The sequence below is a fragment of the Geotrypetes seraphini genome, chromosome 1 (genome assembly GCF_902459505.1).
Source record: "Geotrypetes seraphini chromosome 1, aGeoSer1.1, whole genome shotgun sequence".
NCBI classification, from domain to species: Eukaryota; Metazoa; Chordata; class Amphibia; order Gymnophiona; family Dermophiidae; genus Geotrypetes; species Geotrypetes seraphini.
The window spans coordinates 477378026-477405620 of NC_047084.1; the positions used below are offsets into that span (position 1 = coordinate 477378026).

The window sequence follows — 27595 nt, forward strand, 5'->3', positions numbered from 1 at the left end:
CTGGACACCATGCATTTACCTAACCCTCCAACGGAGTCGCTTCGGCTCCCCTTGCACAAATTACTGGACCAGACCTTCATGCAGTGCTTCGAAACACCGTATTCCATACCAGCGATCCCCAGCAAACTCGATGCTCGATACCGCATCGTGCACCATAAAGGGTTTGAGGGCCCTCAACTCTCCCACCAATCCCTACTGGTCGAGTCCTCTCTTAAACGCTCTCATCCCTCCCAGGTCTACGCCTCTGTACCGCCGGGCCGAGAGGGGAGAACGATGGACAAATTTGGTAGAAAATTCTACCAAAACTCCATGATGGCGTCACGGGTGCTAAACTACAATTTCTTTTTCTCTTCCTATCTGGAGTTCTTCTTGCCGGTGCTCCGCAAGTTCACTCCGTTCATAGACAACCAAGCTCGATTCGAGTTCGAGGAAGTGGTAGCCTCCCTCTCCCAATTACGCCTCCAGCTGATGCAATCCTCCTTCGATGCATTCGAACTCTCGGCACGCGCTGCCGCAAGCGCGGTAGCTATGCGTCGCCTGGCATGGCTCCGTACAATCGATATGGACCCCAACCTCCAGGACAGACTCGCCAACGTACCATGTGCTGGAGCTGACCTGTTCGATGAGTCTATCGAGACTGTTACCAAGAAGCTGTCGGATCATGAAAAATCTTTTCAATCCATCCTGCGGCCCAAACCCAAACCTCAACAGTCTCGACCTTCCAGGCCACCCCTGATTTACCAGCGGCGTTACATGCCCAGACAAACGCCTGCTGCGAGACAGCCTGCGAAGAGACAACCTCCCCAGAAGTCTCAGCAAAAACCTCAGCCACCGGCTGCACCTAAGGCTCCCCAGCCCTTTTGACGCCCCTCCCGGGAGCATAACCTCGGCCTCTCCCATAGGGGGCCGCCTCCATCTTTTTTACCATCGATGGGAGGCCATAACCACGGACCTATGGGTCCTCACCATCATAAGAGAAGGATACTCTCTTCAATTCCACCGGGTCCCCCCGGACCATCCTCCAAGAGAGTATCCTTCAAGCTCGACGCAGACCGCCCTTCTTCTTCAGGAAGTCCAAACCTTACTTCAGCTTCGGGCTGTCGAGCCGGTCCCGTTAGACCAATTGAACCGAGGGTTTTACTCCCGGTACTTCCTCGTCCCGAAGAAAACGGGCGACCTGCGACCCATTTTAGACCTTCGGGCCCTCAACAAGTTTCTGGTCAAAGAGAAGTTTCGCATGCTGACTTTGGCTTCTCTATACCCCCTCCTCGAGCAGAACGACTGGTTATGCTCCCTGGATCTCAAGGAGGCCTACACTCACATCCCCATTCATCCGGCCTCCCGAAAGTTCCTCAGATTTCGGGTGGGAAATCTGCACCTACAGTACCGAGTGCTACCATTCGGCCTATCTTCGTCCCCCAGAGTCTTCACAAAGTGCCTGGTGGTAGTGGCCGCAGCACTCCGGGACAGGAGTCTACAGGTGTTCCCATACCTCGACGACTGGCTCATCAAGGCCCCGTCAGCCCCAGAGGTCACTTCGGCGGCCTTGGCTACAACCTACTTCCTCCAAAATTTGGGCTTCGAGATCAACTTTTCCAAGTCTCACCTACAACCCTCCCAGTCCCTCCCCTTCATTGGAGCGGTCCTGGACACCACCCGACTCCGAGCATTCCTGCCCCTGCAACGCATGGAGTCCCTTCTTCATCTCTGCCAGGCGGTGTCTACTCGCCAAACTCTACCGGCGAGACAACTGATGGTGCTCCTGGGCCATATGGCCTCCACAGTACACGTGACACCCTTTGCCAGACTCCACCTCAGGATCCCCCAGTGGACCCTGGCATCACAGTGGAATCAGACGTCCGATCCACTATCCAAACACATCTCAGTCACACCTGCTCTTCGGCAGTCTCTACTTTGGTGGATGACCTCTTCGAATCTATCCAGAGGTTTGCTGATGCACTCTCCTCCCCATCAGAAAGTTCTCACAACCGATTCGTCGAATTATGCATGGGGGGCCCACCTGGATGGTCTCCGCACCCAAGGATTCTGGACCAGTGCGGAAAGACTACACCAAATCAATCTACTGGAACTCAGAGCCATCTTCAATGCGCTCCAAGCTTTCCAACATCTACTTCACGACATGGTAATCCTCATTCGCACAGACAATCAGGCCGCCATGTATTATATCAACAAGCAAGGAGGCACGGGCTCGGCCCTCCTTTGCCAGGAAGCTCTACGAGTCTGGGACTGGGCGGTGCGCCACAATGCCCTACTCAGAGCAGTATACATCCAGGGGAGAACAACGTCTTAGCAGACAAACTAAGCCGTCTGCTACAACCGCATGAATGGACTCTCCATTCCAGCCCCCTTCACCAAATCTTCACGCAATGGGGGACGCCTCAGATAGACCTCTTTGCGGCTCCCCACAACTCCAAACTGCCTCAGTTTTGCTCCAGGATCTACACTCCTCATCGCCTCGAGGCAGATGCTTTTCTACTGAACTGGGGGAAACGATTTCTATATGCGTTCCCACCATTCCCGCTGATCCAGAAGACTCTGGTCAAGCTGAAACTCGAACGGGCCACCATGATTCTAATAGCTCCTCGGTGGCCCAGACAACCTTGGTTCTCCCTCCTACTCCAACTCAGCAGCAGGGAACCAGTACCACTTCCAGTGTTTCCTTCACTGCTTACTCAACATCAAGGATCACTACTTCATCCCAACCTGCAGTCTCTCCACCTGACAGCTTGGTTCCTCTCAACGTAACCCCTCACCAATTCTCACAAGAAGTGAGGGAGGTCTTGGAAGCTTCCAGGAAGCCCGCCACTCGACAATGCTACTCCCAGAAATGGACCAGATTCTCCTCATGGTGTGTTTCTAAGTCAAAGGAACCTCAGCGAGCTTCCTTATCCTCCGTGCTGGACTATCTCCTACACCTATCTCAATCTGGGCTCAAGTCCACATCCATACGAGTCCACCTGAGCGCTATTGCGGCGTTCCACCAGCCCCTACAAGGGAAACCCCTCTCGGCCCATCCAGTGGTCGCCAGATTTATGAAAGGACTCTTCCATGTTAACCCTCCTCTCAAACCACCCCCAGTAGTTTGGGACCTCAATGTAGTCCTTTCCCATCTCATGAAGCCCCCGTTTGAACCACTCAACAGGGCCCCTCTTAAGTACCTCACCTGGAAAGTGCTTTTTCTTGTAGCCCTTACGTCCGCTCGCAGAGTCAGCGAACTCCAGGCATTGATGGCGGATCCACCATTCACAGTATTCCATCATGACAAGGTGGTCCTACGCACTCACCCGAAATTCCTGCCTAAGGTGGTCTCCGAATTCCATCTCAACCAATCCATTGTACTTCCAGTATTCTTCCCTAAGCCCCATTCTCACCACGGAGAATCGGCCCTTCACACTCTAGACTGTAAACGTGCCTTGGCTTTCTACCTGGATCGCACCAAGCCACACAGAACCACTCCTCAACTTTTTGTCTCCTTCGATCCTAACAAGTTGGGAAGACCCGTATCGAAGCGCACCATCTCTAATTGGATGGCGGCTTGTATCTCTTTCTGCTATGCCCAGGCTGGATTATCACTTCCTTGTAAGGTCACAGCCCATAAGGTCAGAGCAATGGCAGCCTCAGTAGCATTCCTCAGATCAACACCAATCGAGGAAATTTGTAAGGCTGCCACCTGGTCCTCGGTTCACACATTCACCTCACATTATTGTCTGGATACTCTCTCCAGACGGGATGGACAGTTTGGCCAAACAGTATTGAAAAATTTATTCTCTTAAGTCGCCAACTCCCCCTCCATCCCACTGAGGTTAGCTTGGAGGTCACCCACTAGTGAGAATACCTGCCTGCTTGTCCTGGGATAAAGCAATGTTACTTACCGTAACAGTTGTTATCCAGGGACAGCAGGCAGCTATTCTCACGTCCCACCCACCTCCCCTGGGTTGGCTTCTCAGGCTAGCTACCTGAACTGAGGAGACACGCCCGGATCTCCGGGCAGGAAGGCACCGGCGCATGCGCGGTGCGGGCATCTAGAAACTTTAAGTTTCTACAAGCAACACGTGCTTGTGAGACGTCCGTACCGGGGCTCTGTCTGATGACATCACCCACTAGTGAGAATAGCTGCCTGCTGTCCCTGGATAACAACTGTTACGGTAAGTAACATTGCTTTCTGCGCATCCGATGATTTCTCGCTTTATGAAAGGACTTCTTCACCTCCATCCACCGCTTAAACCACCTCCAGTGATTTGGGATCTCAATGTGGTTTTAGCCCAACTTATGAAACCTCCTTTTGAACCGCTTGACAAAGCTCACCTCAAGTATCTCACTTGGAAATCTGTTTTCCTGATCGCCCTCACATCTGCTCGACGAGTCAGTGAGTTACAAGCGTTGGTTGCAGATCCACCTTTCACAGTTTTTCACCATGACAAGGTGGTCCTACGTACTCATCCTAAATTCTTGCCTAAAGTGGTTTCAGAATTTCACATCAATCAGTCTATTGTTCTGCCTATTTTTTTTCCAAAACCTCATTCTCACCCAGGAGAAGTGGCTCTTCATACTTTGGACTGTAAACGTGCTTTGGCTTTCTACCTCCAACGCACTCAACTTCACAGAACATCTCAACTTTTCATCTCTTTTGATCAGAACAGGTTGGGTCGTCCTATATCGAAACGCACAATCTCCAACTGGATGGCTGCTTGCATTTCTTTCTGTTACGCTCAGTCTGGTCTTCCTTTGCAAGGTCGAGTGACGGGCCATAAAGTTCGAGCTATGGCGGCATCTGTAGCTTTCCTCCGATCAACTCCTATTGAGGAAATCTGCAAGGCTGCCACTTGGTCCTCGGTTCATACTTTCACCTCTCATTACTGTCTGGATACCTTATCCAGGAGGGATGGCCGCTTTGGCCAATCTGTTTTGCAAAATCTCTTTTCGTAAATTGCCAACTTCCCTCCGTCCCTTTTAATTAGCTTGGAGGTCACCCATGTGTGGGAATATGCTGCCTGCTTGTCCTGGGATAAAGCACAGTTACTTACCGTAACAGTTATTATCCAGGGACAGCAGGCAGATATTCCCACAACCCTCCCACCTCCCCTGGTTGGCTTCTTGGCTAGGTATCTGAACTGAGGATCCTCTCAGGAGATGCGCCCCCTAGTTCGGGCGGGAAGGCACGCGCGCATGCGCGGTGCAGTGCTCGAAAGATCGAGATCTTCAAGCAAGATTGCTTTCGAGGCTGTCCGCTGCGGGGCTCCGTCGGTGACGTCACCCATGTGTGGGAATATCTGCCTGCTGTCCCTGGATAACAACTGTTACGGTAAGTAACTGTGCTTTCTTGTAAATCCACACTGTATTCCTGAAGCCTGCCCTAGGAGATGCTGATTTGCTGATTGTCTACCTCCATAAGTATCGGTAAGTTGGACTTCTTGTCTGTTTGACTAGCCTTATTAAGAATACCATCTAGAAATATTGGGCGCTTTGCTTTGAGGGGGCTCTCTTGTTACAATGCTCCACACTGTTAGTGCAGGTTGTCTCTCCTTGTTTTCATTGTTTATTCTGTTTCCTTAAAACTGTTTGATTGGTTGTTGGTTATTGATGTGAGCAGATTTGATTTGTTTCTTGGAGAGTTTCCCCGTAAGCCTCCCTCTTCTGTGTCCTCTACAGGGATTGCTCTCTGCTTTGTCACACACTGGAAATTGGAGGGCAGTTTAGAGGTAAGAGAGAAGGAGCAAAGAAGATTGACAAGATAGTTGTTAAAGTTACAACTTCAACACGCTGAGGTTGTGGGTTCAAACCCACACTGCTCCATGTGACCCTGGGCAAGTCACTTAATCCCCCCATTGCCCCAGGTACATTAGATAGATTATGAGCCCATCGGGACAGACAGGGAAAAATGCTTGAGTACCTGAATAAATTAATGTAAAACCATTCTGAGCTTCCTGGGGAGAATGGTATAGAAAATGTATCCAGATCAGCTCGGAGAAATCGAAGGCCCTGTGAACCTGGAGCCGAACAAAGGCCCCCCCGGAGCCTAGTCACCTCAAAGGAGAAAAGTTTCCCATGTCTTAACGTAGGCAACGTTGGATGACTTCTTAGATTTGTGCAGTGGATCAAACACAAGCTCTAAGGCCACATGCTCAAGAGCCAAGCTGGAAGAGCAAAGCGACTTGGAACTTCCATGACAAACAGGGCCTGAGCGAGAAGGACCGGGTAGATGCTCAGGTGCAAATCACGCTGAACCCGTAAATGCATCAGAGCTGCACACCACAGTCTTTGAGGCCAGTCTGGAGCCAATAGAAGAATGCGACCTGGATGACTCTCCAGGCACCAAAGGACCTCGGCCCAGGCGGAAAGATGTAATAAAGAACATCTGGAGGCTACGGCTGTACTTGAGTCTCAAGCCCCTCGCTTCTGGGCTTGAATCTGCAGCTGAAGAACTTAAGAACATAAGAATAGCCTTACTGGGTCAGACCAATGGTCCATCAAGCCCAGTAGCCCGTTCTCACGGTGGCCAATCCAGGTCACTAGTACCATGCCAAAACCCAAAGAGTAGCCACATTCCATGCTACCGATCCAGGGCAAGCAAAGGCTTCCCCCATGTCTTAATAACAGACTATGGACTTTTCCTCCAGGAATTTGTCCAACCCTTTCTTAAAACCAGCTATGCTATCCGCTTTTACCACAACCGCTAGCAAGGCATTCCACAGCTTAACTATTTTCAATCATATCTCCCCTCTTTTTAGGGTTTTGCAGTGTAAAGATATATGTAGCACCTCATTTATCTCTGAAAGTGAAGTACCATATATACTCAAATATAAGTCGATCCGAATATAAGTCAAGACCCCCTTTTCCTCCCAAAAAAGGATGAAAAATGTATGATTCACATATAAGTCGGGCGGCATAATATTCAAGTACCCTGCCCTGCCAGGCACTGCACCCAGCACCCTTCCCTCCTTCCCCTGTAAGGCATTGCACCCTTCCTTCCCTCCCTCCCCTGTCAGGCATTGCACCCAGCAACCTTCCTTCCCTCCCCTGTCAGGCATTGCACCCAGCAGCTTTCCTTCCCTCTCCCTCTCCCTCCCCGGTCAGGCTCTGCACTCAGCAGCCTTCCTTCCCTTCCTCCCCTGTCAGGTATTGCACCCAGCTTCCTTCCTGCCAGGCACTGCACCCAGCCCCCTTCCTTCCTTTCCTCCCTCCCCTGTCAGACTCTGCACCCAGCACCCTTCCTACCCTCCCCTGTCAGACTTTGCACCCTCCCTCCCAGGCTCTGCACCATGCCCCCTCCCTGCCCTAGCCTCATTACTCTACTGCCGATCCCCGGTGGAGGTGCAGCGGGCAGGAGTGAACTTTCCGAGTTCCTTCCTCGCTGCTAACTGGTTGCCGCAAGTTTCTTCGGCCGCTGAGCAGCACGAGCAGGTGCATGATTTGCAATGCTGAGTGGCTTCCTTACAGGCTCCCACGAATTCTCACAGCCAGAAATAATTTTGGAAGGGGGTGTAATTTTTTGGCCCCCAAATCCCAGTTTATATTTGAGTATATATAGTAACATTTCTTTGGCATTTGATACAAAGGATTTCAAAAGATGGAAGGTCTCTAATTATTCTTTCTTTTATTATCATAGGTTATATGTCTCCTCACCCATCTCCTTTGGGAGCTCCTGATCATGTGTCCAGCCCAATGTCTACAGGTGGACCAACTCCTCCACAAATACCACCAAGCCAGCCAGGACCTTTGATGCCAGGAGACCCCCAAGTTATGAGCCAGCCCACACGAGGTCCTTCACCTTTCAGTCCTGTTCAACTGCATCAGCTTCGAGCTCAAATTTTAGCATACAAAATGTTGGCTAGAGGTCAGCCTCTACCTGAAAATTTGCAGCTTGCTGTTCAGGGTAAGAGGACACTTCCTGGGATTCAACAACAACAACAGCAGCAGCAGCAGCAGCAGCAACAGCAGCAGCAGCAGCAACAAATCATTCCTGCTACTTATAATAGACCCCCTGGTATGTAGAATATGCTGTTAACATTCATATTTCTATCCTTCTATTTTCTTATAATTTCATAGTCTTTAAAATCCATTCTAAATATTTTTTTTATTTCATTCAAGATAAATATATGTAACTTCTTAGTGTGAGTGCTTGATGTAACTTACCTTTGAGATGTCTGATTAAGCTCAGAGAACAGTTTTCTAGTGCAGTAAGGAAATAGCATGTACCATATATACTCGAATATAAGTCGATCTGAATATGTCGAGATCCCTATTTTCCCCCCAAAAAGGAGGAAAAATGGTTGACTCAAATATAAGTTGGGCGGCTTAATATTCAAGTGCCCTGCCCTGCTTTAATATTCAAGTGCCCAGTCCCCTTCCCTCCCTCCCATGTCAGGCACTTCACCCATCCTTCCTTTCCTCCCTTCCCTGTCAGACCCTGCCCCGTCTGTCATACCTCCTTTGCTGATCCCTGGTGGTCCAGAGGTACAGTGGGCAGGAGAGAGCTTTCCGCGCTCCTGCCCCGCTGCTAACCTGGTTGGTAGCTGCCGGCGAGCACTGGTTTTCTTCAGCCGCTGAGTGGCACCGAGCAGGAATGCGCTTTGGCGCTGCTGCTTGGTGCTGAGTGGCTTCCTCACTGGCTCCCATGAATTCTCATGAGAATTTGTGGGAGCCAGTCAGGAAGCCGCTCAGCGCTGAGCAGCAGCGCCAAAGTGTCCTCCTGCTCGGTGCCACTCAAACGGTTGAACAAAACAGAACTCGCCGGCAGCCACCGACTGACCGGGTTAGCAGTGGGGCTGGAGCGCGGAAAGCTCGCTCCTGCCCACTTCACCTCTGGACCACGAGGGATTGGCAGAGGAGGTTTTGACGGACAGGGCAGGGAGAGGGGCAGGTTGCAGAGCCTGGCAGCAGCTTGCATTAAGACTGGGTGGGAGGGGGGGGGCACTGGCCTGAATATAAACTGGGACCCTTGGCCCCAAAATTTGAGTATATACATAAATAGGCTGTGCAAAAATGTATGCTAACATTGGAAAACATTCCATGTGGATGTGCCCATGGGTCAGTGCTAGTGTCAACTATATCTTGTGTATTCATTGGATTGCACACATTCATTCTGGAATGCTAGTCTATATATGCTGCTTTTTGCCAAATCAGTTGTTTACAGAATAGCATTTAAGCACATGCATGGATATATAAAACTCAAATGATAACACCTATTTGCCAATAGTCCAGGATTTCACTCTTTGTTCAACACATCTCCCCTCAGCTTATTATTTTTTTTATTGTCTGTGTTCTTTATGAAAGCAAGAAAAAAGATGAATGTCCTTATGCTTGTAATAAAAGGAAGAAACAAGCATGAAATCTTAACAGTACTGCAGAAAAACGAGCTAACATTTTACTTCTCTTCATAACTTGCATTTAAAACCCAGGCATTGTATTCAACCTACTTGTCTTCGAATAGCTAATAGCTTCTTTAGCATGGATCTACCGTATTTTCACATAGATAACGCGCACCCGTGTAAAACGCGCACACGGGTATAGCGCGCAAAAAACACATATTTATGTATATAAATTTTTGTATACCGCGCACACCCGTATACCGCGCATGCTGCCTGACTCTCCTTTCGCCCGCCCCGACTCTCCTCTGGAGACCCCGACTCTGTTTTCGCCCGCCCCGACTCTCCTTTCCTCCTTGAAGTCCTGTCCCTACCCTGAAAGCCTGATGCCCCCCCCGACATCCGATTCACCCCCCCCGCAGGACCGCTCGCACCCCCACCCCGAAGGACCGCTTGCACGCACCCGCACCCCCACCCTGAAGGACCGCTCGCACCCCCACCCCGAAGGACCGCTCGCACCCCTACCCGAAGGACCGCTCGCACGCACCCGCACCCCCACCCTGAAGGACCACTCGCACCCCCACCCCGAAGGAGCGCTCGCACTCCCACCCTGAAGGACCGCTCGCACCCCTACCCGAAGAACCGCTCGCACCCCCACAGCCTCACCCCCCTCCCCCATGGAGAAGCAGTCTACCTTGTTTCCAGATGCCAGCGAGCCCAGCTGTTTTCTCTGCCGGCGGTCCCGCCCCTTCTCTGAGCCCTGCTGCGCTGCTTTTTCTTCCGGCGGTCCCACCCTTTCTCTGACATCAGAGAAAGGGCGGGACCGCCTGAAGAGGAAGCAGCGCAGCACAGGGCTCTGAGAAGGGGCAGGACTACCGGCAGAGGAAGCAGCTGGGCTGGCATCCGGAAACAAGGTAGACAGCTTCTCCATGGGGGAGGGGGGGAGGCTGTGGGGGTGCGAGCAGTCCTTCGGGTGGGGGTGCGAGCGGTCCTTCGGGGTGGGAGTGCAAGCGCTTCTTCCGGGTGATGAATCGGGCGTCGGGGGGGGGGGGAAACTATGTAAAAAAAATTTTGTACAACGCGCTCACGCGTATAACGCGCAAGGGTATGCGCGGTTTGTAAAAACCACGTATAACGCGCGCGTTATATGCGAGAAAATACGGTAAATGTGATGTGTGCTAATTTCTACCTGAAGCATTGGGCACAGTTAGCTCGTGTAAAACTCAATTCCAGATAGGGTGCACATACAAGTGTGCACAAAAGTTGGGCTAACTTGTACGAGTATATCCATGGTTTAAATACACACGAGTCAAGTCTGTTTAAAGTGAAACTCCATTCTAGAAGGCATAAGAAGAAGATTTAGACACAGGAGTAATCTAAGGAAATACTTTTTTTTTTTTTTTTTTTTTTAACCAAAAGAGTAGTGTATGCATGAGAGTGGTCCATAAGACTATAGTAACAATTCAACCTTATCAGAACACGTCTCCACAAATCCGAATCTGAAGTGGTTTGGGACAAATTTTAGAGGTTGCTCATAGTCCTACAATATCCTCATAATGCAGCTTGCTATTCATAATAATATGTTAATGTGGTTAGAAATTGTTACTTAATGTTGGTTGGATACCAAATAACTATTCTTTGAAGCTGCTGTTGTTGACAACAACAGTTTTATTGTTTATTTGAATAATAATAGTACTAGTAGTACTAGTACTATTACTAGTATGTAGTAATGTAGTATGTAGTACTACTAGTACTAGTAGTGCTACATAGCAGAAAATTCATTTAGTGATAATGAGGCAGTTGAAAACTGAGTTGATGTTACATTTTAGGATAAAAACTAAGAAGTAAGAATGTCAGGCTAGAAGCCGTGCTGAAGTATGTCTGCTAGGGAAGGACACTGAACTGTCCAGTTGACATCTCCCTATCAATGGGGATGTTCTTTGATTGATTGATGATATACTTACGCACTGACAAAAAGACTGCTTTGAAAGAGGCAGCTCATCTGGCCATGTACAAGGTCTTGGAATTTGGCAGTGTGCAAGAATATTATATCAGCAAATAGACCAGGGATTTGCATATTGAGGGAACTTTATGGTCAATATCAAGGAGCAAAAGGGTTGCTCAGGGAGGATAAAACCATAGTGCAGAGAATGAATGAATTTTTTGCTTCAGTCTTTAGAGAAGAAGTAAGAAATCTACCTGAACCAGAAATGGTTTTCAAGGGTGATGATGTGGAGGAACTGAAATAAATCTTGATGAATCTGGAAGATGTACTAAGCCAAATCGACAAATTAAAAAGTGATAAATCGCCTAGATCAAATGGTATACATCCAAGAGTACTGAAAGAACTCAAACATGAAATTGCTCACCTGCTGTTAGTGATCTGTAATCTGTTGCTAGAATCGTCTGTATTATCCCAGGACAAGCAGGCAGCATATTCTTGACTGATGGGTGACGGCACCGACGGAGCCCCGGTACGGACAATTTTAGAGTGATTGCACTCTAAGAACTTTTTAGAAAGTTCTAGCTCGGCCGCACCGCGCACGCGCGAGTGCCTTCCCGCCCGACAGAGGCGCGCGGTCCCTCAGTTTCTTAGTTTCCGCGGAGCTAAGAAGACGCGTTTTCAACGGCTGTTGAAATTTTTCCTAACTTGCCTTCCCGCTCGCGTAAACGTTTGGCTTAATTTGCCTTTTTTCTTTCTTTTATTTTGTTAAAAAAAAAAAAAAAAAATCTTTCATTTTTTTCTTCAATTTTCGGTTTTCCCCGGCGGGGCCTTCTGCCACCATCGAAGCCTCGGCCTTCGATTTGGCGGAAGCCGTTTTTCCTTTCATGCCCCCTCAACCGGGTTTTAAAAAGTGCCAGCGGTGTGCTAGGCCTATATCTCTCACGGACCCACACAACTGGTGTTTACAGTGTTTGGGTCCTGAGCATCAGGCCTCTTCTTGCACCCGCTGTGCTACTTTGAAAAAACGAACATTAAAAAATCGCTTAATTCAACAGCGATTGTTGTTCGGTGCCGAGATGTCCGACCCCGTTCCTTCGACTCCGGCTTCGGCACCGATTCAGTCGGCACCCTCGTCTTCGACGCCGCGTGATTCCACACCGGCATCCCAACAGTCAGGTAAGCCGGCTAAGAAGCCTTCCCCGCTGGAACGTCTTCCGGCCTCGAGTGCAGTGAGCCCAATCCTGCCGCCGGTTCGACGCCAGCGGAAGCGCTCCGCCCCTATAGAGGTGAGTCCCTCGACATCGGGCTCCTCATCTCCGGGGCGTCGAGCGGCACCGCAGGTACCGCAGAAGAAAAAAGCGGTACCGGTGCCATCCCTCGATGACCGCATTACGGCCATCCTTCAGGTGCAGCTTAAGGAGCAATTAGAACGACTCCTTCCTGCTATCATGACACCGAACCTTCCGGTGCCAGTTCGCACCGAGCCATCGGTACCGGTTGTTGAACAACCTGTATCGGTACCGATTGTGGAACCCGTATTAACCGCTTCCACTGTTTCGGTACCGCTTCACCTAACCTCATCGGTATCGATGCCAGTCCTTGCACCGGAGCTGAGAGCTCACCATCAATCGGTGCAGACTTCGGCACCGGTGCGTCCGATAACTTCTCCGGACACGGTATCGATGAGGTCGGGTAAGTCGATGCGCAAAACCCGACACATGCAAACGTCGACACCTGAGTCTCGGGACCATTCTTCCCATGTAAGGGACCCTGATCTGTGGGGAGACTCAGAGGAACCCTTTCTTTCTGAAGGAGAATGTTCCTCAGAGGAGGAGGATTCGGCTGTCCCTGACCCATCCTCCAAACAGGCCACTTCCTCTTTCTCTAGTTTTTTGAAAGAGATGTGTGAGTCCTTGTCCATTCCTTTGGAGGCTGAATCCAAAAAGTCTAAAGCTTTTTTGGATGCCCTTGATTTTGATCAGCCTCCAAAGGAATTTTTGAAACTTCCCCTTCATGACATCCTGAGGGAAACTTTCTATAAAAATTTAGAGACTCCTTTAACTGTCCCAGGGGCCCCACGTAAACTGGATTCTCTATATAAGGTAATTCCCATTCCTGGGTTCGACAAACCTCAACTACCACATGAATCCTTATTTGTCGAATCCACCCTTAAAAAGACTTCAGGAGCCAGTGTATATGCATCTGTCCCTCCTGGCAGAGAAGGAAGGGCCATGGATAAATTTGGTAAGAGGCTCTACCAAAATGCTATGTTAGCTAATAGGGCTAGTAATTATGCTTTTCATTTTTCTTTTTATTTAAAGCATCTCCTTACCACCATGGCTTCTTTCGAGAAATATCTTCCTTCACGAAAGCATTCCGCTTTTCACACATGCTTGTCGTCTCTTCTCCAATTGCGTAAGTTTATGGTGAGATCCATATATGACACTTTTGAACTTACATCCAGAGCGACAGCAATGTCAGTAGCTATGCGTCGTTTGGCCTGGCTTCGGGTATCCGAGCTTGATGTTAACCATCAAGATCGGTTAGCCAATGCCCCATGTCTAGGGGATGAGCTCTTTGGGGATTCCATGGACTCAACCACACAAAAGCTCTCTGCTCATGAGACGCGCTGGGATACCCTGCTCAAGAATAAAAAGAAGCCTCCTCCGCCAAGACCATACAGGCAGCAATCGGCCTATCAACGCCGTTTCACAGCCCGTCCATTGCCTACCACTGCTCAACAACCTAGGCGTCAGAGGCAACAGCAACGTCAGCCTCCCAGACAACAGCAACAGCAACAAGCTGTAAAACAACCTCCTCAGCAAAAGTCACAGCCCTTTTGACTTCATTCTCCGCAGTATAGCCAGTATCCCTATTCCTGCTCTCCTGCCTCAACCAATAGGAGGTCGACTTTCTCTGTTCCTCAGCTGGTGGGAAGTAATCACTTCGGACCAATGGGTCCTCAACATCATCCGCCACGGCTACTCTCTCAACTTTCAGACTCTCCCTCCTCAAAGCCTGCCAAAAGAGTCTGCTTTGAACAGTCCTCAATCAGCCCTCCTTATTCAGGAGGTCCAATCCCTCCTCCTTCTGAACGCTATAGAGGAAGTTCCTCTAGATCAAAAGGGGCAGGGATTCTACTCCCGTTACTTTCTAGTTCCCAAAAAGACAGGAGATCTCAGACCCATCCTGGATCTTCGCGATCTCAACATTCATCTAGTAAAAGAAAAATTCAAGATGCTTTCTTTAGCCATCCTTTATCCCCTTCTAAATCAAAACGACTGGCTATGCTCCCTCGATCTCAAAGAGGCTTACACTCACATACCGATCAATGTAACCTCAAGACCATATCTCCGATTCATGATCAATCATTGTCATTACCAGTACAAGGTGCTGCCCTTCGGTCTTGCCTCATCTCCAAGGGTATTCACCAAATGTCTCATTGTGGTAGCGGCATTTCTACGCTCTCACCACCTGCATGTATTTCCTTACCTGGACGATTGGTTGATCAAAGACACTTCTGCTCAAGCGGTCCTTCTGGCCACCAACCAAACCATCCAGTTTCTACAACTTCTGGGATTCGAGATCAATCTACCCAAATCTCATATCATTCCCACTCAGAGACTTCAATTCATTGGAGCGATCCTAGATACACTCCTCATGAGAGCTTTCTTACCATCCAATCGTCTCCAGACTCTTCAGTCTCTATGTCACCAGGTACTTCCTCTGCCGTCCATCTCAGCAAGACAAATGATGGTACTCTTGGGACACATGGCATCCACAGTTCATGTCACACCTCATGCCCGTCTTCACCTGCGCACTCTTCAATGGACCCTTGCTACCCAGTGGTCCCAAGCGTCGGACCCTTGCTCACGACACATATCTGTGACATCATCTCTTCGTCAGTCTCTTCAATGGTGGTTGGTATCCTCAAATCTATCCAGAGGTCTTCTGTTCCATCAGCCTCCTCATCAACTAGTCATCACCACCGACGCCTCTCTGTATGCATGGGGAGCTCACTTGAACGAGTTCCAGACTCAAGGTCTTTGGTCAGCCCAGGAGAGGAAGCATCAAATCAATTTCCTGGAACTCAGAGCGATGTTTTACGCCCTCAAGGCCTTCCAACACCTTCTCTTTCCTCAGGTCCTTCTGTTGTGCACAGACAATCAGGTTGCGATGTACTACATCAACAAACAGGGTGGGACAGGCTCTCGCCTTTTATGCCAGGAAGCCCAGAAGATATGGACTTGGGCCATAGATCACCATCTCTTCCTGAAAGCTATATACATTCAGGGGAAACAGAATTCCTTAGCGGACAAACTCAGCAGAATTCTCCAACCTCACGAGTGGACACTCGATCCTGTAACTCTACAGTCTATCTTCAATCAATGGGGCACTCCTCAGATAGACCTCTTTGCAGCTCCTCACAATCATCAGCTGCCCCTATTCTGCTCCAGACTTTACTCTCCACACCGTCTAACAGCAGATGCTTTTCTCCTCAACTGGTCGAATCAGTTCCTGTACGCCTTCCCTCCTCTGCCTCTCATGTTGAGAACCTTGTTCAAGCTCAAGAGGGAACGAGCCACCATGATTCTGATTGCTCCGAGGTGGCCCAGGCAACATTGGTTCTCCCTTCTACTTCAACTCAGTTCCAGGGAACCTTTTCTTCTTCCTCTGTTTCCTTCTCTGCTTACGCAACAGCAGGGAACCCTTCTGCATCCCAACCTCCAGTCTCTACATCTGATGGCTTGGTATCTCTCGGGCTGAACTCGACTGATACTCTTTTATCTCAGCCCGTTCGTTCCATTCTGGATGCCTCCAGGAAACCAGCCACTCTACAATGTTACCATCAAAAGTGGACGAGGTTTTCTTCCTGGTGTCTTCTTCATCATCTTGATCCCACTTCCCTAGCGGTGGAGACGTTGTTGGATTATCTTCTTTCTTTGTCTGATTCTGGCCTGAAGTCCTCTTCCATCAGGGTCCACCTCAGTGCCATTGCAGCTTTTCATGAGCCAGTCCATGGAAAACTTCTTTCAGCTCATCCCCTGGTGTCCAGGTTCATGCGTGGGCTTTTCAATGTGAAACCACCTCTTAAAGCCCCTCCGGTTATCTGGGATCTCAATGTGGTTCTTTCAGCTTTAATGAAGCCTCCATTTGAACCTTTAGCTACTTCTCCTTTCAAATTTCTCACTTGGAAGGTACTTTTCCTTATTGCTCTTACCTCTGCCAGGAGAGTCAGTGAGCTTCATGCACTGGTTGCAGATCCACCTTTTACGGTCTTTCATCATGACAAGGTGGTTCTGCGTACACATCCAAAGTTTCTCCCCAAGGTTGTTTCTGAATTTCATCTCAACCAATCCATTGTTCTACCGGTTTTCTTTCCAAAACCTCATTCTCATTCTGGGGAACAAGCTCTGCATACTTTGGATTGTAAAAGGGCTCTTGCTTACTATCTGGAGCGTACGAAACCCCACAGATCAGTTCCCCAACTCTTTCTATCCTTTGATCCGAATAAATTGGGACGTCCTGTTTCTAAACGTACGTTGTCTAATTGGCTAGCAGCGTGCATCTCATTCTGTTATGCTCAGACCGGACTGACACTGGAAGGTTCTGTCACGGCCCATAGAGTCAGAGCAATGGCAGCATCTGTAGCTTTCCTCCGTTCCACTCCTATTGAGGAAATCTGCAAAGCTGCTACTTGGTCCTCAGTTCACACTTTTACATCTCATTATTGTCTGGATGCATTCTCCAGAAGGGATGGTCACTTCGGCCAATCTGTTTTACAAAATTTGTTTTCTTAATGGCCAACCTTCCCTCCATCCCTCTTTTTGTTAGCTTAGAGGTCACCCATCAGTCAAGAATATGCTGCCTGCTTGTCCTGGGATAAAGCACAGTTACTTACCGTAACAGGTGTTATCCAGGGACAGCAGGCAGATATTCTTGCGTCCCACCCACCTCCCCGGGTTGGCTTCTTAGCTGGCTTATACTAACTGAGGGACCGCGCGCCTCTGTCGGGCGGGAAGGCACTCGCGCGTGCGCGGTGCGGCCGAGCTAGAACTTTCTAAAAAGTTCTTAGAGTGCAATCACTCTAAAATTGTCCGTACCGGGGCTCCGTCGGTGCCGTCACCCATCAGTCAAGAATATCTGCCTGCTGTCCCTGGATAACACCTGTTACGGTGAGTAACTGTGCTTTACCTGAAGATTGGAGGGTGGTCAATATTATGCCAGTTTTTTAAAAGGGTTCTAGGGGAGATCCAGGGAATTATGGACCAGTAAGCCTGACCTCGGTGCCAGGCAAATTATTGAAAACAATGATAAAAAATAAAATTGTGGAACATGTGGGCAAACATGATTTAATGAGAGTCAGCTAGGAGAGGTCTTGCCTCACCAATTTGCTTTACTTCTATGAAGGTGTGAATAAACATGTGGATAAAGGTGAGCCGATTGATGTAGTGTATTTAGATTTTCAGAAAGCTTTTAACAAAGTTCCTCATGATAGGCTCCTGAGAAAATTTAAAAGTTGTGGTATAGGTAGCAATGTTTATTTGTGGATTACAAATTTATCGTACAGAAAATAGAGGGTAGGGTTAAATGGCTATTTTTCTCAATGGAGGAGGGTAAATAATGGAGTGCCACAAGGATTTGTACTGGGACCGGTGCTATTTTACTTATTTATAAATGATCAGGAAATTGGAACAATGAGTGAGGTGATTAAATTTGCAGATGGCACTAAACTGTTCAAATTTGTTAAAACACATGCAGATTATGAAGAATTGCAGGCAGACCTTAGGAATTGGAAAACTGGTTGTCCAAATGGCAGATGAGATTTAATGTGGACAATTGCAAAGTGATGCACATTGAGAAGAATAACCCAAATCATAGTTACCAGCTGCTAGGGTCCACCTTGGGGGTTAGCGCCCAAGTAAAAGATCTGGGTGTTATTGTAGACAATATGCTGAAACCTTCTGTCTAATGTGTAGCAGCAGCCAAAAAAGCAAACAAGATGCTAGGAATTATTATTATTTTTTTTTTAAAAGGGACGGTTAATAGGACTAAGAATATTAGTATTCCTCTGTATTGCTCCAGGGTGTGATCTCATCTTGAGTATTGAGTATGCATAGGTGGCTGCACACTGGGCATGCAGCCACCCATGCATGTGTGATTGGACTTGCCAAAGGCTTCTGGGCTTCTGAATGCTGGACAGTGTCCGACTTGGGACTTTGTCAGTGATGCCACTTGTCAGTGAAAATACTTGTCCTGCTGTCCTTGGAGAACACCTGCTACTTATAAGTAACTTAGCTGCATGTAATCATAATGTTTCAGTTTTTCAAGGTATTGCTGACTCAAATTACGATTATAATTTTGAACACTCAGGAGCAGGGGCTCAGGTAATGTGTGTATTTAAATTGTCGTTTGCTTGTGCATAAATGATTTGGAAAGTATCCTCCAGAACGGGTGAGCATAGCTTTTTAGTTCTTCTCCGAGTGAAAATCTGTTTAACTGTATTTTTATCTTGCAATTAATGCACTAATGAAATAAGATACCTGTCTTAACATTTTGTGGCTTATGTAAAGCATGAGAGCTTGTTTTTAAATCAGCTGTTCAGTTAAGAAACCATATTATCATGAGACCATTGTCTCTATTAGTATTTCTAATACCTTTGATCAATTTTGTGCATTTTTGCTCTGAATACGTAATATTTTCTTTTAAAATAGAAAATTTTCCATACATAGTGAAATCTGTTTTAGCATATTTTAATAATGCATAGTGTATTCCTGTTTTGCATGGGCAGTTTGGTTCCTAGAAAGTGTAATGTAATTTCTGAATGCGGTGAAGCGCTGGATATTTTTAAGTTTTCTATCTTGCTATTGAATTTAGGTATGGGAATGCATCCAATGGGTGTTCCTCCTGCAGGACCAGGACCTACTCCAGGAATGCCAGGACATGGTACAAATATGACCCCTAAAACGTGGACCGAAGGTATAGTTCAGCAATTATTTTCACATGGAGGCAGTCTCTAGTAGTGATGAAACACTTTAAAAAATGCTTTTCGGATCACCTGGTGGCTGCTCTGTAACTCCCTTGTCATGTTTACTTTATTGCAATTAGGTCCTATAAAATTCAAAATGTAAAGTGAAGGATATGTTGAGGTGTACACATCCATTGACATTAGCTCAGAAAAGAGCACTGCCCATTCATTGTATTTCCTTCTCATATTTCAGCTTTGTGTATAAATTTGATTTCAGCTAATCAACTGATTGTATATTAGAGCTGCCAAGCACAGGTAATCCCAAAGGTTTAATTTTTATTAAGTGGCATAAAATCACCAGAGGGCCTTTTAAAATTGCTTAAAATATGGATGGATGGTTGGAAGAGAAGGTAGTAAATAGAAGTAATACTGTTTATTGGACTATACCCTTCAAAGATCAAGTCATACTGTACTGCCATTTACCAAACTGTGAAAAACTTGTGCTGCCAAAACGATTGCTGCGCTTAAACAGCCTGAGCATGAAACGACTTTTTTGCAGAACTCAAATGAAATATACAAACTGCTTGAGGGATTGACATAAAACCTAATGGATAAGTAGTTATATTTTGAGCATGCTTAATTGCAGAAAGCTGTTTATCTAACAGTTTCCCTTGTAAGCAAATGAAGGCTTCATCTTCATGAAATAATTTTCTAATTTAATTTAAAAAGGTACTGATAGGAATTGGTATTTCAGGAAATAAATAGGTCTTATTTCCTGAAATAGGTTGTACTGGAGTACTATTTTCTGTGAATGAATTAACGACATAGTGTTGCATTGCCAAATTTATATTGAGGAGCTTTACTTTCAGTAAGTCAGGAAATTTGTAATTTGGGGGTGCACCTAGACCACAGGTTATCAATGGAGGCACAATTTGCCTGAAATTACTTTTTGAAGAGATTCACCTAAGGCAGGGATAGGGAACTCCGGTCCTCGAGAGCTGTATTCCAGTTGGGTTTTCAGGATTTCCCCAATGAATATGCATGAGCTCTATTTACATGCACTGCTTTCAATGCATATTCATTGGGAAAATCCTGAAAACCCGACGGGAATACAGCTCTCGAGGACCAGAGTTCCCTACCCCTGACCTAAGGCAATGTACACCAAGTACAATTCAAACAGATGAGGTTGTGATAACCATCCTGATAATTTCTATGATAATTTACTGCACAAGATTAATGAAAGAATCTGTCCAGCAGACTTCAAAGTGCATTATTTTGGCTGTAAAGTTGGCGACCAAGATAAAGTGTGGGCAATTCATGTGTGCTGCATTATCTGCTATTCCGGATTAACACAGTAGCTGAATGAGAAAAGGAAGAAGATGCCTTTCGCTGTACCCATGGTGTGGCGTGAACCAACAAATCATCACTCAGACTGTTATTTCTGCATGACAAAAATTGCTGGATTTACAAAGAGGAATAAATAAAAATTGTGTTTCCTGATTGCCCGTCAGCAATTAAACCCGTTCCTCATGACTCGGAGAATCCAGTTCCAATTCCTCTTTCCACATCTGCAGCACAATGTGCCGAAAATTCAGATGATTAATGTGCCTCTGCTGCTATGGAGGAGTTGTATGAACCTGAAGTGATTGAAAACCAATCTCACCTGCCTACTCAAAAAGATCTTAATGATCTGTCACTGTCAAAGGAGAAAACAGAATTGTATGGTTCAAGGTTGAAGCAATGGAATCTTTTAAGGCAGGACACCAAAATATATTTTTTCCATGATCGTCACACCATCCTGTCTTCCTTTTACCAGATGGAAGGAAACATTTGTTTCTGTACGAATATTAATTGTCTCATGTGTGAACAGGGATATGAACATGTTTCTGTCGAATGGAGACTATTTATTGATTCAAGAAAAGCAAGCCTTAAAGCGGTACTTTACACAATGGAAGCCAGAAGCCATCTGTTCTGTTGCTCATGCAATTGGGTTGAAGGAAACGCACGAGTTGATGAAGACACTTTTAAAACTCACACGCTATGTAGATCGCTAGTGGAACCTCTATGGTGATCTCAAAGTTGTCACTCCTTCTGGGTTTGCAACTGGGGTACAACAAATACATGTGCTTCTTATGTCTTTGGAACAGTTGTGCTGATGCCAACCACTAAATGCAGAAACAATGGCCAAACCGAGATGACTCCGTACCTGGCAGATACAATGTGAAGCACCTGCCTAAGGTGGATTCAATTAGTAGCGCAGGTCACCAAGCATACATCTCTGCCCAATGAGGGCGGAGTGATTCTAAAGGATGCCCAGGGTCATAGAGTAGACTTATTTCTAAAAAAGCAGTTTGAACCATTGGTGTTAGGACTGAAGGTGGCGGCAGTGGTGTCTTTCATCACATGCACCTGCCATAAAATGAACTTGCCCCCAGTGGATACTTGGGGGGAGGAGTAGACTATGTAGCAGATGCTCTTTATGACATGTTCAGGGTAATGAGCAAGGTTTCTACTTATTTCATATCTTCTGGCATGATTCAGTGGGCAGCAGATTCAACTTGCAAGGCCACTTTGAGCAGACAACCGTTTAAGGGTCAACGACTTACACTGGCTCCCAATACACCAAGAGTACACTTCAAATTCCATTGCCTACTATTTAAAGCTATAAACGGAGACAGCTCAACCTACTAGAACAACCGACTATCTCAATCTACCTCAAGCAGACACAGGAGAACCCACACACTATTCTCACACTCACCTACCAAAAATGTCAAAAGAAGAAAAATGTACGACAACCTACTAGCCACCAGAGCAGCAAAGCTGGACAGGCAACTCACAAATCTGCTGTCCTCGACCACAGACTACAAAACCTTCAAAAAAGAAACAAAAACCCTACTCTTCAAAAAATACGTTTAACCTTTATAACAGAACCAGCCCCGCCCCAAGCTTCACCCACAACACTATCTACATAGCAAATCAAAAAATATTCAAACCACTCATTAGGCATTTACTAGTATCATGACAATTCTCATGTAATCCACCAAATGTATTTCGTAGCATCATGTCAATTCTTGTGTAATCTGCCTTGAACCGTAAGGTAACGGCGGAATATAAATCGCTAATGTAATGTAATATAAATGCTCTCTGGCAAGGGTTTGGATGATATTATGACCAGTGTAACAGATCATCGCCCTAAGTCACTGCTGGATAGTATGCTGTGTCCTCTCTGGGGGTCGGTTTGGAGCAATTTTCTTGGCTCCCAGAGGCCTAGCCAGTATGCAGGGGGGTTTTCTACGCAAAGATTGTATCTGGGCTCTCAACAGAGATTTGGCTCCTCCAGATGGTCTCAATTCTCCGGTTCAATCCAAGAAACAACAATGATGCCAGTTTGGCAACTGTGCCTCTGTAGATAAGCAGGAAGTTGTTGGCTCATTGGGAGGCCTGGGCAAGGATTTGCTCAGACCACTGGGTCTTGGAAGTCATTTGAGAAGGTTACGAACTCGAGTTCTTTTGTCCCCTGCGGGACTTGTTTGTGGATTCTCCGGTTGGTGGGCCAGAGAAGACAGTCAAAGTGCAAGCAAACGTTGAAGCAGCTTGTGGAAGTCCAAGCTGTAGAGCCCATCCCAGCAGCGGAATTGAGCTTGGGGAGATACTCTTATCTACTTCATCATGCCCAGGAGAGACTCAGAAGACTGGACACTGATCTTGAATCTAAAGTTGGACTGTGCAGCAGTCATACTGCTGCAATTCTGCATGGAGACTGTGTGGTCAGTCATTGTCTTGGTAGTGCCAGGAGAATTTCTGGCCTCTCTGGATCTTACAGAGGTTTATCTACATATTCCTATTTTTCTGGATCACAGGAAGTACCTGAGATTTCATGGGTTAGAGAGGCATTTGCAATTCTCAATTTGGTGATGGCACCTTGCACTTTCACCAAAGTGATGGTCATGGTGGCAGCATATCTGCACAAAGCAGGGATCCATGTTCATCTGTACTAGAGCCTCATCTGAGGCTGAGGGCAAGAAAGCAGTGGTCCAAGTGGTCCAGCTGCTGCAGTCATCAACCTTGGACATCTTGGGAGTGAGGTTTGAGACAGCATAGGGCTGCGTTTTTCTGTCTGAGATTCGCAGGATGAAGTTATCTTGGCAAATTGTGGAGTTCTTGGCGATGCCTGCTCCCACGGAGTGGGAATTTAGGAAACGTCTGAAAACACACCTGTTCCTAAAGTATCTAGACAACTGATCCTCTCTTCTCTCTCCCCTCTATAGCGATTAACTTGTTCTATTGATCACTCTCTCCTCAAAAATGGATTTCCTGTCCTATTAACCCTCTTTCTTCCTCCCCTCTTAAAGTCAATCAATTTGTACCTTTGCTTAATCTTTGTAAACCGCATAGAACTTCACGGTATTGTGGTATATAAGCTGTTATTATTATTATTATTACTACTACCTCCAAGTGCTGGGATCTATGGTATCTACCATACAGGTTGTCCCATGGGTGAAAGCCCATCTGTACCCACTACAGAACTCTCTGTTATCCCAGTGGCCCCTACAGATGGATTGTCTCCAGAGGCCACTGCCTTGGAAAGTGGAAGTACATCGCAGTCTATGATGGTGGCTTTGGCCGGTATCCCTATCAGGAAGCATGCCCTGTCACATACTCTGGGTAATTGTGGTGACAGATTCTAGCTTTTATGGCTGGTGGGGTCACTGTGAAGGGCATTTGGATCAGGGACCATGGTTGCTCTCCCAGAGAAAATGGTCAGTCAGCAGGCTGGAACTGCGAGAGATTCAGTTAGCTCTACAATCGTTGCAGAGTACCCTCGAGAGCAAAGCGGTCAGGGTCTTTTCAGACAATGCTACAACGGTAGCACCAAGAGTGCTCTGATGAAGCTAGGGGCTCAACTGTTTTGTTGGGTGGAAGTCCATCTGCTGGCTTTCTTGGCAGCGCATTTTGCAAAACTGGACAGTGTCCAAGCCGACTTTCTTAGCCAGCAGAGCCTGGACCGAGGGGAATGGTCTATGTCTTAAATAGGTTTTGACAGAATAGTGAAGCATTTGGGACGTACAACTTTTGACCTCATGGCAACAGCAGCCAACAGGAAAGTCTCTGTTCTTCAACCAAAGATTCAAGCAAGGAAACACTGGCATTGACACCCTGGTTCAGCCATGACCAGAGATGGGTCACTTGTACGTATTTCCACCATGGCCCATGATAAGTAGGTCATTCACCGAATTGTGACTCATCCGAGATTTGTCAGTCTGTGGCTCTAGATCAGCGGTCTCAAACACATGGCCCGCGGGCTGCATGTGGCTCTCCAAGTTTTATTTGCGGCCGCGGTCTGGACTGGATCATTCTCTTCCTTTTGGAGCAGCAGCGTGTCTGGCCGGCTCATTCCGTTCAAAAATGCGGGTTGGCGGCTCCTCGCGCTATCCACTCCTGCATCAGAAGCCTCTCTGACATCACAACATCAGAGAGGCTTCAGACGCAGGTGCGGATCTCGCAAGGAGCCGCCATCCGCGGCTTTGAACGGAACGAGCCGGCCAGATACGCTGCTGCTCCAGTGGCGTACCAAGGGGGGCAGTCCGCACAGCTGGCCACCCTCCACTGTTCTCCCTAGAGTGTGGCTTGTCTAGAGCAGTGGTGCCCAACCTGCTTCCCTTCCCTTCTCACCGCTGCCATTGGGGAACAGGCCGGCACCATGCTCTTTGAGCTCCCTGCTTCTCTCGCCGCCCTAAGTCAATTCTGACGTCGAGAGGACGTTCTGGCTAGCCAATCGCTCCCTGGCTGCCCGGAACGTCCTTTCTGACATTAGAATTGATATATTGTACTTAAAGTATTCATGAAGGAAAATCAAGTGTGTGTTTATAAGATTATATGTATTTTTCTGATACACTTGTTGTAATATGAAAAAATGAATAAAGAATTTTTTTAAAAAAAAGAATTGATGTCGGGCGTTGAGAGTTGGTCGGCCCCGTGGAGAATAGAAGCGTGGAGATCTCGGCCTGTTCCCGATGGCGGTAGCAGCAGCAGCCTATTCCCCGGTGGCGATGGCATGGGGGAAGGCAGGAAGGAAGAAAGAAAGAAGGGGGGGGACAGAGAGCCAGAAACAAAGCAAAAAATGGGACACGGAATCAGAGAAAGACAGACAGAGAAAGAAAGAAGAAGTTGGGGGAGGGAATGAGGTCTGGAGGAGAGGAAGCATACAGGAGGCTGAAAGAAGGGAAGAAATATTGGATGCACAGTCAGAAGAATAAAGTGCTTTTTTGTTTTATAATTCTTTATTCATTTTCATATGTTACAAGTGTATCAAATAAACTCGTATAAAACTTAAAGATACATACTTGATTAACTCACATATTAACATTAAATTTAACATTTCATTAGAAAATTAGTATTCTATAATGTTAAAATATTATGTAAGAAATCTAAATTTATATCATTCTTATTGAATATAATAATCCCCATCCCTCCCTCCCTCCCAATTCAATAATACATAAAATCATCTTTATTGTGAATTCATTCAAATATTTATATATTATGTAATACTCAGAAATAAAATCCCACCCCTTTCCCCTCTAATCCAATATCTTATCATGGGAAAAGTTAACCATTCATTACAAAAATCTGTTTAACTGTTAAAGGAAAGTTTTATAAACTATAAAGAGTTTAACCTCATGCAAAATTGTCATTTCTTTAATAAGACATTAACTATTTTTTTTCTGCGGCCCTCCAAGTACCTACAAATCCAAAATGTGGCCCCACAAAGGGTTTGAGTTTGAGACCACTGCTCTAGATTGGCCTTGTTGCCCGTGGTATGGCTACAAACTGCCATGTGTCTCAAGCTACCACTTCATCCAACTCTTCTTACACAGTGTCCAATTGCCCTAGAAAGATCTGGAACGCTTTGGATTTATGACATGGCTCTTGAGTGTGCAGCCTTAGTGTTCAAGGGTTATTTAAAGAAGGTCACAGCTGCTCTCTTTAGATCTAAGAAGCTGTCAACAGTCGCAGCATATGCAAAAATTTAGAGGAGCTTTCAGGAATGGTGTGATTTTTTTTTTTTTTTTTAAAATGAGAATTCCTTTTGGGCTCAGTTATCGATGGTCCTAGCTTTCTCCAGGACAATCTTGAAAAGGGGCTGGTCCTCAGGTCTCTCAAAGTACAAGTCACAGGTCTATCATGTTTTAGAGCTCCTTTTATCAAGCCGCGCTAGCGGGGTTAGCGCGTCGGACATTTCATCATGCGCTAACCCCTGCGGCCGGCTAAAAAACTAATGCCTGCTCAATGCAGGCGTTAGCGGCTAGCGAGGCAGGCGGTTTAACGTGCGATATTACACACGTTAAACCCCTACCGCAGCTTGATAAAAGGACCCCTTAGAGTTCAAGTAGAGAAAGTTTCATTGGCATCTCATCTAGATGGGTCCAGATTGCTGAAGGTAACATTATGACTGCATTCTCTGGTGCATTGGCTGTTTTCTCAACATTATGTTGCATGCTCTTAGCAAAGCTCTGTATGAACCTTTGAAGGAGGCATTGCTCATGGATTTTACAGTCAAGACGGTGTACCTGACCATGATAGCCTTACCAAGAAGAGTTTCAGAGCTGCAGGCCTTGCCTTGCAGAGAGCCTCTTCTTAGATTCATGGAGGCTGGAGTGTTGCTCCACACAGTCCCTTCCTTCCTCCTAAAAGTGTTTTCGAGTTTCCATGTCTATCAGGAAGTTTGTTTGCTTGCATAGTTCTATGGACTTGAAAGATAAGATCCTGAAGAGTCTGGATACCAAGAGAACTCTTCTCTGCTATCTTGAGGTTCCGAACTGAATTTTGTGTTGGATCATCTGTTTCTGCTAACAAATTCTAGTCGCTGGGGTAGACTAGCTTCAGAAGCTACCATTTCTTGGTGGATTTGCATGACGATCTCATCTGCATATATCGGCTGTGAGAAATCTCTCTCTGATTTACTTGTGGGCATATTTAACTAGCAGTGTGGCCTCTTCATGGGTGAAAACCACATCTGTGACAGCAATGTAGTCCACTCTTCATACCTTCACAAAGTTCTATAGGGTGAATGTGGCATCACGAATGGATGCCGCTTTTGGGTTCTCAGTGCTAACAGCAAATTCATTTGCTCTGCTGTAGACTCAAGGGACTGCTCTGGTACGCCCCACTGGTTCAAGACTCGTATGTCTTTTGCACTAATAATATTCTTTCCCAGGCTGTTTTTTGGCACCAAAATGGTACCACAGTAGCCATATTGGATTTTCAATCTGTTGTTAACGGCCTCATTTTGCCTCATAAATACTTTGTTTTTGACTAAAATCAATAAATATGAACTCGGGCTGTTTTACTTCTGAT

The 27595-nt window shown here is 46.7% G+C and overlaps 1 protein-coding gene across 6 annotated transcripts in view; it reads left to right on the forward strand.

Moving 5' to 3' along the window:
• The window catches only part of SMARCA2 (SWI/SNF related, matrix associated, actin dependent regulator of chromatin, subfamily a, member 2), a 604189-nt gene that overhangs the window by 83137 nt on the left and 493457 nt on the right, over positions 1–27595 (forward strand). For all 6 annotated transcript variants that reach the window (XM_033925235.1, XM_033925226.1, XM_033925254.1 and 3 more), the window contains exons 4-5: positions 7628–8005; positions 19150–19251. In XM_033925235.1, the coding sequence (XP_033781126.1) occupies positions 7628–8005; positions 19150–19251 (480 nt within the window). The remainder of the gene's footprint in view (positions 1–7627; positions 8006–19149; positions 19252–27595) is intronic.